Source organism: Electrophorus electricus, chromosome 24 (assembly GCF_041902795.1).
Source record: "Electrophorus electricus isolate QZ-2024a chromosome 24, ASM4190279v1, whole genome shotgun sequence".
Lineage (NCBI taxonomy): Eukaryota > Metazoa > Chordata > Actinopteri > Gymnotiformes > Gymnotidae > Electrophorus > Electrophorus electricus.
In genome coordinates, this window is record NC_137520.1 from 980,001 (window position 1) to 994,726 (window position 14,726).

General features: G+C 49.3%; 1 protein-coding gene across 2 annotated transcripts in view; it reads right to left on the reverse strand.

Annotated features, from left to right (window-relative positions):
* LOC113589297 (cadherin-4-like) overlaps positions 1-13,579 on the reverse strand; it is a 302,611-nt gene extending 289,032 nt beyond the window's left edge. Inside the window, exons 1-2 of one of the 2 annotated variants that reach the window (XM_081706680.1) lie at positions 13,343-13,579; positions 11,620-11,731 (exon numbers count right to left, since the gene is read on the reverse strand). In XM_081706680.1, the coding sequence (XP_081562806.1) occupies positions 11,620-11,731; positions 13,343-13,399 (169 nt within the window). In that variant the 5' untranslated portion in view covers positions 13,400-13,579. The remainder of the gene's footprint in view (positions 1-11,619; positions 11,732-13,342) is intronic. The other variant, XM_035522244.2, reaches the window with a different exon arrangement.
* Positions 13,580-14,726: the final 1,147 nt, after the last annotated feature.

Genomic DNA, 14,726 nt, shown 5'->3' on the forward strand with positions numbered 1-14,726 from the left:
CAATACTAAAAATTTTCATTTTTAATAAAAACCTGTGAATACGAACAATCACGTGTGGTGATGAATGTTCACTTCAGTTCACAATTCACCTCAAACTCCAAGTGTGACTCAGGCCAAAAGACGAAACTCCAGGTGCGACACAGACTCGCTTATGCTACATTCACCACATTATATCAATAGCATATAAATCTCTATATGTATATATAATTCTATATGTATTAATAACTGTTTTTCTAAACAGTATAATTCTATGTATATATACCTCTGTATTTCTAGACAATATAATCGTATATTCCAGGTTTAGTCCAGGATTGTGAAGCAGGATATCATTCTATTACTTTATCCATATCACAAACAAATGTACATCGCACAAAAAAAACATAACGGCACTGGAGTCTATGAGCTCAAACACTCATCACTACAAAGCACAATATCCTGCTTTATCAAACACTCCACTACAAAACACAATATCCTGCTTTATTAAACACTCCACTACAAAACACAATATCCTGCTTTATTAAACACTCATCACTACAAAACACTATATCCTGCTTTAATAAACACTCACTACAAAACACAATATCCTGCTTTATTAAACACTCACTACAAAACAATATCCTGCTTTATTAAACACTCACTACAAAACACAATATCCTGCTTAACTAAACACTCCACTACAAAACACAATATACTGCTTTATTAAACACTAACTACAAAACACAATATCCTGTTTATTAAACACTCCACTACAAAACACAATATCCTGCTTTATTAAACACTCACTACAAAACACAATATCCTGCTTTATCAAACACTCATCACTACAAAACACAATATCCTGCTTTATTAAACACTCACTACAAAGCACAATATCCTGCTTTATTAAACACTCATCACTACAAAACACAATATCCTGCTTTATTAAACACTCACTACAAAACACAATATCCTGCTTTATCAAACACTCACTATAAAACACAATATCCTGATTTATTAAACACTCACTACAAAACACAATATCCTGCTTTATCAAACACTCACTACAAAACACAATATCCTGCTTTATTAAACACTCACTACAATACACAATATCCTGCTTTATCAAACACTCACTACAAAACACAATATCCTGCTTTATCAAACACTCACTACAAAACACAATATCCTGCTTTATCAAACACTCACTATAAAACACAATATCCTGATTTATTAAACACTCACTACAAAGCACAATATCCTGCTTTATTAAACACTCACTACAAAACACAATATCCTGCTTTATCAAACACTCACTACAAAACACAATATCCTGCTTTATCAAACACTCACTACAAAACACTATATCCTGCTTTATTAAACACTCACTACAAAACACTATATCCTGCTTTATTAAACACTCACTACAAAACACAATATCCTGCTTTATCAAACACTCACTATAAAACACAATATCCTGATTTATTAAACACTCACTACAAAGCACAATATCCTGCTTATTAAACACTCACTACAAAACACAATATCCTGCTTTATCAAACACTCACTACAAAACACAATATCCTGCTTTATCAAACACTCACTACAAAACACAATATCCTGCTTTATCAAACACTCGTCTTTTTTTTTCCAGTCACTTTTCCGTTTTCCACTCCACACAATAACCTGCTTCATCTTCCTCATCTGTTTAATTTCATAAAGAATGGGAAAGCCCAGGGCAATCCATCAATAAATAAATAAATAAATAAATAAATAAATAAAGGGTTATTGATTTTTTACAGCTCATCTTATTTCTCTGTTATGTTCCCAGAGGTTGTTGGTGTGAATCCTGGCAGTGTGCTCAAACGCTCGTCTAATGGGAGAGACGCATTAATGGAGACGCTCTGTTGTGAAGAGACTTGCTCACATTATAGTCCTTTTTTTCTGCTACATTTATTTACATCCGTTACACCTTCTCTTTACGGTCTATCTATCACTTTTCAGTGGCCTTGCTGAGCTCGTGTGTATGTGTGTGTGTGTGTGTGTGTTTGTGTGTGTGTGTGTGTGTGTGTGTGTGTGTGTTTGTGTGTGTGTCCCAGTTGCAAAACACTGAAATGTCCAATCAAAGTGTTTAATGATCTTCCAGTTCCCACAATGCATTTCTTAAATCTGATACCTCCACGTTGGAAGAACGCTGTGTTAGTCCAGTTATTAATTACGGTTTCAGATGAACCATTTATCGATAAGACCCTGCCAGTTTTTTTCTCGTCACACTCTCTCCCTCCCTCTCCCTCTCTCTCTCTCTCTCTCTCTCTCTCTCTCTCTCTCTCTCTCTCTCTCTCTCTCTCTCCCTCTCTGTCTTTCAGAACTTAAGAATTTAATAGGTAGAACATTCATCCAGCGTTCTGGACACAGTCTGTAATTAGAGGTAGAAGTCTGTCGTCAGATCTTTTCCATCCAGTGTTCTTTTTTCCCTTTTAATCCAGCCTTAACAAGACACTGAGCAAAAACACAGCCGATGAAGAGGCACCGCGTCTTCCTCCACATCACACGGGTTCCTCTGGCTGAACGGAGGAGAGGGGGCGGAGTTACAGCGATGAAAGACGCCTTAATTAACAAAAAAAAAACCACCTTCACGGAAATAACGCAGTGCAGAGAAACATCGGAAGCATTCAAAAGGGTCCATGCCTAACAAAGTTGTTCCCGTTGTTTGTTGGACGTAGTGGTGCGTTAGAAGGGTAATTCAAATAATTACCTGGTTTTGAAATAATTGGGCATTGAAATAATATCAAAGTTCTCACATGGAGAATATTCCCACTGACTTCCACGTAATCCTACTTTTCCCTCAACGTTAGAGGCCTAAATGCAGCGGAAAGGTGAAGACACGTTCCGGCTGAGGGACACACGCGATCCCGAAAAACTCGGAGCTCGTGCGCTTACTCAGCACCACCCGTTCTTCACGTACAAGGGCAGACGATAGAAATTTTTTAATATCGACGGTCTGTGAAAGTGTTTGGGGTCGCCTGAACCGACACAACGTCCAAGCGCATCAGCCACAAGGGTCAGCCTTAGCAGGAAGTGAACTAATGACTGTGTTGTGCTATACTAGCCACTGAGGTGCGCTCCTATTGGCTCTTTACATAATGACATCAATACAGTAACACAGAGACCTGTTATTATTAGCCAGGTTAATGCGTAGGGTAACTGATGGCCTGACGCCAGAATACAATAAGCTAACAGCCAAAGACATCAGGCCAGTTCTGCGCTCGACACGAGAGAACGACTCTAACAGCGATGTGTTAAGTGAGTCGACGTCACTCCGAGGCAACGGAAATGATTTAAAATGCCATAAGAAATGTCTCGGTGTTTCTGCCAGCAGTGATGTGATGCCTTCATATCCTGGAGCAAGAGATCAAAAACAAGCGTGTCTTCTGAGGCCAAGACATCAGAGAGAGGCGGGGGGGGGGGGGGGGGCACAGAGAGAGAGAGAGACACAGAGGGAGAGAGAGAGAGAGAGACAGAGAGAGAGGCAGAGAGACAGAGAGAGAGTATGTTCTGATTTGCTGTACTACATGTTTTCTTTCTGAAGGACAGTGTCTCTCCATAAGAAATTTAGAAGAAGAGAGAAGAGTGTGAGAGAAAGAGAGAGAGGGAGAGAAAGAGAGAGGGAGAGAAAGAGAGAGAGAGAGAAAGAGCATCGTAGCTTATCGAAATCCTGCCACAATAATCCATGTCCTTGGTATTACAGAGCATCACCACCCAGAGAGACCAACATGTGTTTGGAGAAGCTATTCCAGGAGTGCTTTAGAGACCGACAGAGCCTCCTTATCACGCGGCACACTCCTCCTGACCTCATTCAGGTACATGATAGTGTGTGTGTGTGTGTGTGTGAGTGTGTGTGTAGAGGTGTGTGAGTGTGTGTGTGTGTGTGTGTGTGTGTGTGTGTGTGTGTGTGTGTGTGTCAGTGCCAACCAAGTTGACAGTTGCAGTAACATCCCACAGCGTCAACAGCAGCAGTTGAAACGTTGCAGTTCAGACGGGGCTGAGCGGAAATGAAGGAGGAGCTGGAGGACGCACTCGTCACGCCCACGCGGAGGACGCACTCGTCACGCCCACGCGGAGGACGCACTCGTCACGCCCACGCGGAGGACGCACTCGTCACGCCCACGCGGAGGACGCACTCGTCACGCCCACGCGGAGGACGCACTCGTAACGGTCCACACGGAGGACGCACTCGTCACGGTCCACGCGGAGGACGCACTCGTCACGCCCACGCGGAGGACGCACTCGTCACGGTCCACGCGGAGGACGCACTCGTCACGCCCACGCGGAGGATGCACTCGTCACGGTCCACGCCCATGCGGAAGACGCACTCGTCACGCCCACGCGGAGGACGCACTCATCACGGTCTACGCCCACACGGAGGACGTACTCGTCACGCCCACGCAGAGGACGCACTCGTCAGGGTCCACGCCCGCGCGGAGGACGCACTCGTCACGGTCCACGTCCATGCGGAGGACGCACTCGTCACGGTCTACGCGCACGCGGAGGATGCACTCGTCACGCCCACGCGGACGACGCACTCGTCACGGTCTACGCCCACGCGGAGGACGCACTCATCACGGTCCACACCCACGAGGAGGACGCACTCGTCACGGTCCACGCCCACGCGGAGGACGCACTCGTCACGGTCCACGCCCACGCGGAGGACGCACTCGTCACGCCCACGCGGACGACGCACTCGTCACGGTCCACGCCCACGCAGAGGATGCACTCGTCACGGTCCACGCCCACGCGGAGGACGCACTCGTCACGCCCACGCGGAGGACGCACTCGTCACGGTCCACGCCCACGCGGAGGACGCACTCGTCACGCCCACGCGGAGGACGCACTCGTCACGGTCCACGCCCACGCAGAGGACGCACTCGTCACGGTCCACGTCCACGTGGAGGACGCACTCGTCACGCCCACGCGGAGGACGCACTCGTCACGCCCACGCCCACGCGGAAGACGCACTCGTCACGGTCCACGCCCACACGGAGGACGCACTTGTCACGGTCTAAGTGGAGGACGCACTCGTCACGGTCCACGCCCACGCGGAGGACGCACTCGTCACGGTCCACGCCCACGCGGAGGACGCACTCGTCACGCCCACGCGGAGGACGCACTCGTCACGGTCCACGCCCATGCAGAGGACGCACTCGTCACGGTCCACGTCCACGTGGAGGATGCACTCGTCACGCCCACGCGGAGGACGCACTCATCACGGTCCACGCCCACGCGGAGGACGCACTTGTCACGGTCTAAGCGGAGGACGCACTCGTCACGGTCCACGCCCATGCGGAGGACGCACTCGTCACGGTCCACGCCCACGCGGAGGACGCACTCGTCACGGTCCACGCCCACGCGGAGGACGCACTCGTCACGCCCACGCGGAGGACGCACTCGTCACGGTCCACGCCCACGCAGAGGACGCACTCGTCACGTCCACGCCCACGCGGAGGACGCACTCATCACGGTCCACGCCCACGCGGAGGACGCACTCGTCACGGTCCACGCGGAGGACGCACTCGTCACGGTCCACGCCCACGCGGAGGACGCACTCGTCACGCCCATGCGGAGGACGCACTCGTCACGCCCACGTGGAGGACGCACTCGTCACGTCCACGTGGAGGACGCACTCGTCACGCCCACGCGGAGGACGCACTCGTCACGCCCACGCGGAGGACGCACTCGTCACGCCCACGCGGAGGACGCACTCGTCACGGTCCACGCGGAGGACGCACTCGTCACGGTCCACGCCCACGCGGAGGACGCACTCGTCACGTGAGGGGGAGATCAGCGTACCGACAGGACAAAGGGCCGCCATATGTGACTTATGCAGTGAAAATGCAGTGCCAGTAAATGACAACCATCCACCTACAGTGTTACCACGGGAACACTGGAACATGGGCTGAAGGTAAAAAAAGGCTGATATGTTACAAGCTCATCATACATGAAAAAACGGAAGCTTTGCTCCTAATTTCTTCTTCCAGAGACAAAGCGTGACCGATGTTAGCGGCAGCGCTTAAACAGACGTGCGGCGTACGCAGGTTGGGAGACGCAGGGTGACATGGTCATATCCTTCAGCCTGAGAGCGACAGAGAGTGAGCGGGGAAGACAGAATAGAAAGTATTTTTGAAAAAGACTGAAAATCAGCAAACAAACAAAAAAACATTAGAAAGGAACAAGACACTTCAATTTAAAAAACCCCGAAGACAAAACAGGAAAGAGTGAGAAAGCGAGGGAGAGGCGTGTGAGGTTCTGGGATGAGTTGGGCTGCCCGGAGCCCTGCCATTAAGCTCCGCCCCCAGAGCCCGCTGCCTGCGCTCTGGTCCGCTCTGTTCTCTACATTAAGGTGTGGAAACGCGAAATCAAAACACCTTTATTCTGTTTGAAAAGGGGCCGTATATGACAATAGCTGTTCTCTGCAGGCCTGTATTATTATTTAATTTCATTTGCATTTGCTATTCAACAGCAGTGATTCAATCGTGTGCTCCTCACTACAACAATTTGAATGTTTTTCACCATTTGTCGCATATTAATTGTCATATCTGTATGGAAGAGCTCACAAACGTTTAATGACATGACAGAACTCAGCTGACTGCCTGTATACTGCAACATTCATTTCACCTCCTCATGGTCTCAATCTGGCAACCTTTTCTTTCTTCGAGGGAACAGTCGTCGTCGACCCCATGTCCCAACTGTTGCTTGTCCTTTAAACATTTAAAACATTTTAAATATTTAAAACAATACTTCATTATTCACGCTGGAAAGAGTGCATAAATGTTTGATATCTTTGGATGTAATTCATTTCACTTGTAGTTTTAGCAGTGTTTCTAGACCCCTGTATTCCAGGCTTGGAATCAAAAAGGTGTTCCGGTGTTCCACACGGCTGGCACTCTTCATCCTCATCTTCTTCGTGCCGTTCCCGCTGAGAGCTGAGAGACTGCTATTGTTAAATTGGCCCCTCCCACCCTTCAGGGTGAGCTGTGAGGGGCAGTCGCGCCTACCTTAAGCCACGCCCCTTCACACCAAGCCACGCCCCTATTCGCAGACACATCGAGGTTGTAACAGAGATGTCACGACGTTTCACCCAACAGGAAGTTCGGGATTATCCCATAGGAAGTGCAATTCAAATCAATCTGGATTATTCCGGAATGTTGGGTTTGCTTCCTTATTCTCTTTTTCGCCGTCGCAGAATTCTGAGAGACCTGAAACCTGTTCACCCACCGACAGACGGCTTAACCCTGCCAGGTGAAACTGCGAGGTGTGTGCCAGTGTGTGTGCGGGTGTGTGTGCCAGTGTGTGCACTGGTGTGTGCCTACAAAATAAGTAAACAAACAAACACACACACACACACACACACACACACACACACAACACAAAAGCAAATGACACTTCTAAAAGTTTCTCAAGCCTCTCTGATACCGTGGGACACACACTTTTCCAGAACGTTTATCTGAAATGCTTGAATGCGTGAGATCATTCGTGGAACAGAAAGACGGCACTCAAAGGCCCGGCAGAACTTTTACCGGCCCGGGAACGTCAGTCTCCCTCCTCCTGAGTCCCGTGTCCCAGCAGGGATCCCTAGTGAGCGTTTATCCATGTTCTCTGTGAGTCAGGAGGGGGCCGGCACGGCGCACTGGCCAAGGGAGGTGCACTGGGATTGGGGTCAGCAGCACACGGTTTCCCTGGGAGGATCGCAAGGCTGAAGAAACACGAGGGGTTTTCTCGAGGAGACAGAGAAGGATAGCGGGAGCTGACAGGGGAGCATGTCCCCCCAGTGATACTGCCTTGGGGGGTGCTGTCTCCACAACCAGGGCACACCCCCACACTACAGGCAGAGAATAGCTACAGAGAGCAGGGTCAGGTGGAGGCCAACACACACATACACACATGAACACTATCACACTCACCCACACATATAGGCACTTTCTCCTCTCTCTCTCTCTCTCTCTCTCTCTCTCTCTCTCTCTCTCTCTCTCGATTTTAAATGAGTTTAACCGGCCTGACTAAATCATATCGTATTGCCAAAGCTTTTACAGATAAACAGTACACAGATAATAAAATTTACACAAATACATACAAAGAACAGAGCTGTACATGCTGCATATACTATGTACAGTGTATATATAGTATAATGTGTGTATGTATACTGTATATATAAAGTATATACCCCATACAGTGTATATGTAGTGTAATGTGTGTACATATACTGTATATATAAAGTATATACCCCATACAGTGTATATATAGTGTAATGTGTGTAGTATACTGTAAATATAAAGTATATACCCCATACAGTGTATATATAGAGTAATGTATGTACGTATACTGTATATACTCCATACAGTGTATATATAGTGTAATGTTTGTACGTATACTGTATATATATACACATACATAGGTGTTATACACAGTATCTAAACTGTACTGTACAGAGTAATATGATGACTGGTCTCTTCTCTGTCTGTGACAAGCATGGACGTATTTTGCCGTGAGTGTTTCAGACTCACTGCTCTCTCCCTGCAGGAGCTGCAGTAACTGATCTTTCTCCGGTGTTTTAAATACTGGGTGATGTGTTTGGAATCTGGGGTAGAATATGTTTCATAATTCTCTCCATCGCTCTCACACACACACACACACACACACACACACACACACACACACACACACACACACACACACACACACACACACACACACACACGCCCCCACATTCATGCGTATTCCTCCTAAACCAAAACCACAAGCCCAAACAGCGAATCAGAGCCTAGCTCAGAAGCAACCACGTTGAATAAAAACATATCCTGAGAGCTATACCCACGCACCCCTGTACCCCCACAAGGCTGTCACCTGCCCAGCACTAGGTGCTTCCATTTATCCCGTTCCCCTGCCGATACGTTAGGCTGTACAAATGTCGGCACACGGGATAGTTTTTCGGACTTCTGACAGATCGGCCTAACCCAAGGAGACTCGGTCAGCGGGCGACGCCAGACCCAAACGGCAACCCTGCGCCGCTCCGCTGCGGGACACCACGGACACTTCCGTGGTGGTGTCACAGCAGCGAACGTGTCTGCAGGTGAGCCGAGTCCCGCGTGAACCTGACCTGCTCACCAGGCGGACCCAGACCTCCGGACCACGAAAAGGAAGTGGGCAGGGGGAGACAGAGGCCGTTAGCCAACAGGACAGAGGCTAATTAAACACTCCCACACAGAGCCCAGAATCTTCTCACCAGAGCTGTCTGACAAAGCCCCTCTTCTAACAGTCAAAAACACACACACACGAAAATCACAAAACATTTTACACAGAATCTTGGCAGTGTCTCTACATTCCGGCAATCTCCTGTGCCCTTTTCTCCCAGCACACACACACAGACGCACACACGTGCACGTACGCCAGCCTGTCCACTCTGGTTAGCGTCCTCCCCTCCGTAGCGTGTCTCCGCTCTTCTGTGTATCCAGAGTTCCCGTTCTGTCCGGTTCGCCCCCGCCTCCCCCGACGCCTCTGGGTTAAACAACACTATTATTAACGTCTTTCCACTAGAGGTTCCCCGCCTCCTCTCCACAAACGACAAATCACCCACCCCTCCTCCGGCATAAATCACACGCGTGTGCGTGTGCAGGACATCCACGCAGGCCCCGCAGTGCAGCTCAACCTTCAGGTCCTCTAAGGCTTCCAGCGCTGATAAGGGCCCTCTTCGTGACTGAGCGGCCTGAACCGTCCGCGGGGCTGCGCCGGAGCCGCTTCACGCTGGGCTCGACTCTCGCGCCGTTTACCCTCTCAAAAAAATACTGTCCCTGCTGACTAATTAATGAAGCTCTTTTAACACTTTTGATGTTATTAGTGGCACTGGACTCCTCGTGGAAGCGTTCGAGGAAGAGCAATATCCCCGGTCCCACTGTGGCGACAAAGCCCTGTACCGGTTATGGCAATGTTAGGTTTTTGTTGGGACATTTCCCACAGTGACTGTTTAACTTCCGGGGGGTTAATTAAAGGAAATACAGAAAGCGATTACAAGTGGGCCTGCTTTATAATTAGACCAGAAAAAGGCTGAATGTCAGCAGGTTTGTGTGATTGCTACTGATTGTGTTGACACCCCCTGCTGGGCCCCAAACCTCACAGCTCGGGAAGTACGGCCAAAACGTACGGCTCGTGACCAAAACGATACGGTGCTGTCTCGCGCTACCGCCATCATCTCCCTCTCGGTTTGTGCGCTCAGCCTTGGTCCTGTGCCACTGCCCGAGACTGCTGTCTGGAATGGCCCGTGCCTTTCTCCGTCCGCAGCCACGTGAACGCCCACACGGTCACGTCCACCCGCAACCGCCCGCAAGCTCGAAAGCGCAGCACGCGGGCGCAGCGGAATCGCTTTTAACGTGTCACAAAGAGATTAACGTCATGACGGAATCATGAAAGGCACGCAGAAACGAATGATCGTTAACACACACACACACACACACACACACACATACACACACTGGCTTCAATGAATTATCGTAGTACTCACACACACACACAAATTATACATCTATCTATCTATCTATCTATCTATCTATCTATCTATCTATCTATCTATCTATCTATCTATCTATATATCTATCTATATATATATCTATATATATATCTATATATATAAACAAAACGCTACATCAAGATCTATTATTAAAAATAGTACCGTCACGCATTGCTGCTAAACTTTTTAATACTGGCTTTTCATAGAGATTGCACACACTACACACACACACTACAGCATGCGAAAACGACCAAAACCGAGGCGATGTAGACCGGCAGCGACTGAGCGCCGCGGCCGTGTGCGCCTGAGGAACCGAACCCTGGCGGGTTAATGCGGCGCTGGAGCGCAGGCGGACACGCGGAGATCAATGCGGCGCTCCAATTAGTCTCGATCGGCAGGCGCGGTGAGATTAGCGGGTGTCGATGAGACGTCCCGCTCCACTGGCCAAACAAAGTCCGCTTACTGAGGGAGCGAGAACGGAGCGAAGGGGAAACAGGAACAATAGGAAATGACATATTTGCAGCGCGTAACGATAGAGGTAATGATCCCCCTCGGAAAGAGAAACGTCTCGAGAAGCAAATTCGGGAAGATCGTTGTTCGCAGACAAATCACTGGATATTGATTTAAATCGTGCAAGAGGATAAATTTTAATTGAGGATGAAAGTCCACAATTAAGCATCCGTAACTTTGTCTCTCCAGCACGATTAACTTAATATCACACTCAGCGTGCACAGAGAGAGAGAGAGAGAGAGAGAGGGAGAGAGAGAGAGAGAGAGAGAGAGAGAGAGAGAGAGAGAGAGAGAGAGAGAGAGAGAGAGAGAGAGAGAGAGAGAGAGGGAGGAACAGTCTCTATCGGTGCTATGCCTCAGTGCATTGCCGCTGACTGCAGAGGCTCCAACTGAAGTGTGCGCTGGAGGCTGGCCGCGCGCCGAAAGCGAGACGACCTTAGTGATTGAGCGCGCGGGTGGAGCGCGGGTCCGGCATTATACTCGTGTCTCTTCTCACAGGCCCTTTGAATCCTTGCAAGCAGCGAGCGCGAGAGAAGCGGCGAACACAACAGAGCTCATTAAAGCAGCACCCGGCCTTACCTTTCAGCAAGCTGCGGCCTTCCAGCATGCTCCTTGAAAGGCGCAGAGCGTAAAAACTTTGTGAAAATCCCGGCGTGCACTGGGCTTTCAGCCGCATCTCCCCGCGCGTGCCCTATAAGAGAGAACGCGTGATTAGATACCTGCAGACGCGTGACCTGCTCGGTTCCACACGGGAGGCGCGACTAACAACGGCGTACCGTCTCGTGTGTGTTTCACCTGCTCACGCGGCAGACAGCCGACAAACTTCTAAAGGCCCACGAAGAAAACGGCTTAAAAAAGCAAGACTGGACACGCGCGCGGTCGCGTTTATTGACCGTGGGTTTGCTGATGTGGGTCTATATGTGTAATACTGGAGAAAAGAAATTAAGCTGCCAGATAGGAACGCGGCGGTGACGATAGCGTTCGGCCCTGAAGAGGTTCTGATAAGGTTTTAATAAGGTTTAATTCGGGTAGCAGTTTCACACATGCGCGCACCCGCACACACACGACGTCATGTTAAATAATGCAGTGCAAAGAACAAATTCTTATAGCGGGGAAACAGCCCATAAAATGCGTGTAAAGGACGGAAGCTGTGAGAAGCCGATCTGTTCACTGTGTCCTGGATCAGGCGCTGGACGTGCACGGGGTACTGAAGTACCGCTCGAGACGGAGCTAACTTCAGCGTAGCGCTCCGCGTGCTCTCCTCTCCTCCGCCACTTTACGCACAGAGACTGCATGAATATTCAAGAACGCGACGTTCGCTTCCGACCAGGGCACCTCGCGCTCTCCGCAATGTACTACGGACTGGAGCTGACTCGACCGGAGTCGCACGCACCGGGTCCGCGTGCAGTGTCGGTTCGAAAACGAAGAGTGGGGGAGATTTTGTTGCGCAAAAGCCCACGCGTTTCCGTGCCATTAAAAGATGGTTTTCAAAAAGAAAGAATGTCACGAGACTATAAAGGTAATAGACGCAAATACTCGAGGCCGCTCGCTCAGTGGTATTTCCGAGCGATGAGCGCGCAGACACCAGGTCTGTGTTTTCTTGCCGTGTTCCAGTAAAATCTGTATGAAGTCTGCTGCGACGCTGGAAAACCGGTCGGTTTGCAGCGGTTTGACCGCGCGCTGATAATCGCATGTGCCGCGGCGAAGTTCCCGGGCTCGCGCGCTCTATAGACGCGACTTGGAGCATCCACAAGTCATGCGACGCCAACTTTCCCGAGGGTCGCACCGCTCGCTCCGCGTGAATGAAACGGGAGTTGCAGCTGCCCGCCACCAGCAGCCCACCGAGATCACGTTAGTCATTTAGGACTAACAACGTCGATCATCCAGTCCGGTGATCACGCGGCCATTCGCGATGCGATCGCACGCGCGGGAGCCACCGGTCTAATCAGCAAAATCAGCACTATTGTGAGTACCCCGCGCGCGGCACTTAGCGTACGGAGTGTCGGTTCTGTCCGCGCGAAAGAGAGCGAGCATTCTGTGCACCCGCCGCTGCAACACGCGCTGGAGCGTACGGTGCACAGATAAGAACCTTGTCGCGGAAACCTCCGCGTAAAGCGGAAGGAAACCGCGCCATCCTTTCTGCCAGGTAGCTGCTCGGAGTGAGGGCGGAAAGTCTCGAAAGAGGGACTTTGGTGTTTGAACGCGCTGGAACGTTACTCTACGCGCAGTCTCCGATCTAAACTGCTGGTCCGGTGCATAACGCCTCGGCACTTCAGAAATGTGAGACTCTGTGCCAACGTACCCGAGACGTGTCCAGAAGAACAGATCCGAGCAAGAACAGAACCAAGCCCGTTTTCATCCTTGCGCGCGAGCGGCGGCTGCACAGCGCGGAGTCTTCCCTGTGAGAAACGTTACGTCCCTTCCGTCCGTCCGTCGTCCGCGCTCTTCTCCCGTTATCGCGCTCGCGGTGAAAAAGCTCCTCAGTAGTAAAAGCCCGTGCAGGGTCCTCGCGCACAACTGCAGGTGAAAGCGCTTCTCAGCTCGGCACCAAAGCGCTCGCGAGCGTCATTTCAACCCCTCCCACCGCGGGAGAATCCCATTTAAAGACACACAGTGTTAAAGGCACTCGCTCGATCAGCGCAACTCCAGCGCGCATGGAAAAGGGTGCATATGGAAGCGAGATTCACTGGCCGCATTTAGGAGGTTTGGTTTTTAAAAAAGGGCCTGCACGCGCGGAATTCTCATCTCCGCAATCTGAGAAGCGCGTGAGTTGATTTGAGAGAGAGAGAGAAACAGAGAGAGAGAGAGAGAGAGAGCGTGCAGCTGCCTAACAATTCCAACACGATCTCCTCCAGCGACTCCCTGTGAGAGATGGAAATTGCGCAGAGAGGTTTTGTTGCTTTGTGTTTGTTTGTTTGTTTGTTTGTTTGTTGTTGGGGGTTGCTTTTCTTTCCTCCTGCGGTGTTCTAAGTAACACTGACGCATTCTCCATCTCGTGCGACTGGACCACATTCCGTCACCACCCGGAAAAAGATAAGAAGAGCAGCAAAGCGCGCGGCTAATCCCATCAAAGCGTCACGCACTCGAAGCCTTTCCACGCTTAGATCTGTGAATGATTGTCCGTCATTATCGGACGATGCGGCATCATTCTGGCGTACAATAAGCACAGCGGACGCATGCAAAAATGTTGAAATCTATATTAATATCACAGATGTATGACCTTAACACTAACAGTGTTAACAGCATCACCGGAAAGAACGAATGTGTGTGTTTCATTTTAAAAAGGCCTTACAAATAAACACACACACACACACACACACACACACACACACACACACACACACACTTTAAACTATCATCATGTTAAACAGTGCAGTGCAATGAACAACACTATAGTTGTGTTGTATATTGATATTTGTTAGATATTTGTGTTTGTTGATTATTATTGCCACTATGAAGCTGTGCTTTTTGCTTATTTTTACAAAAACAATGAATTATAAATAAATTAAATATTTTACCTTTAAATTTTATTTAAATGTTTAATTTATAATATCTGTCATCATAGACACATCCGTTAGTCCAACAAAACAAATAGCTAAACATTCACACACACACGGACACACATGCTCTGAGCAGAATTCCATGTATAAATACTATTAGGTATTTGATAGTAACCTGGAGACAGG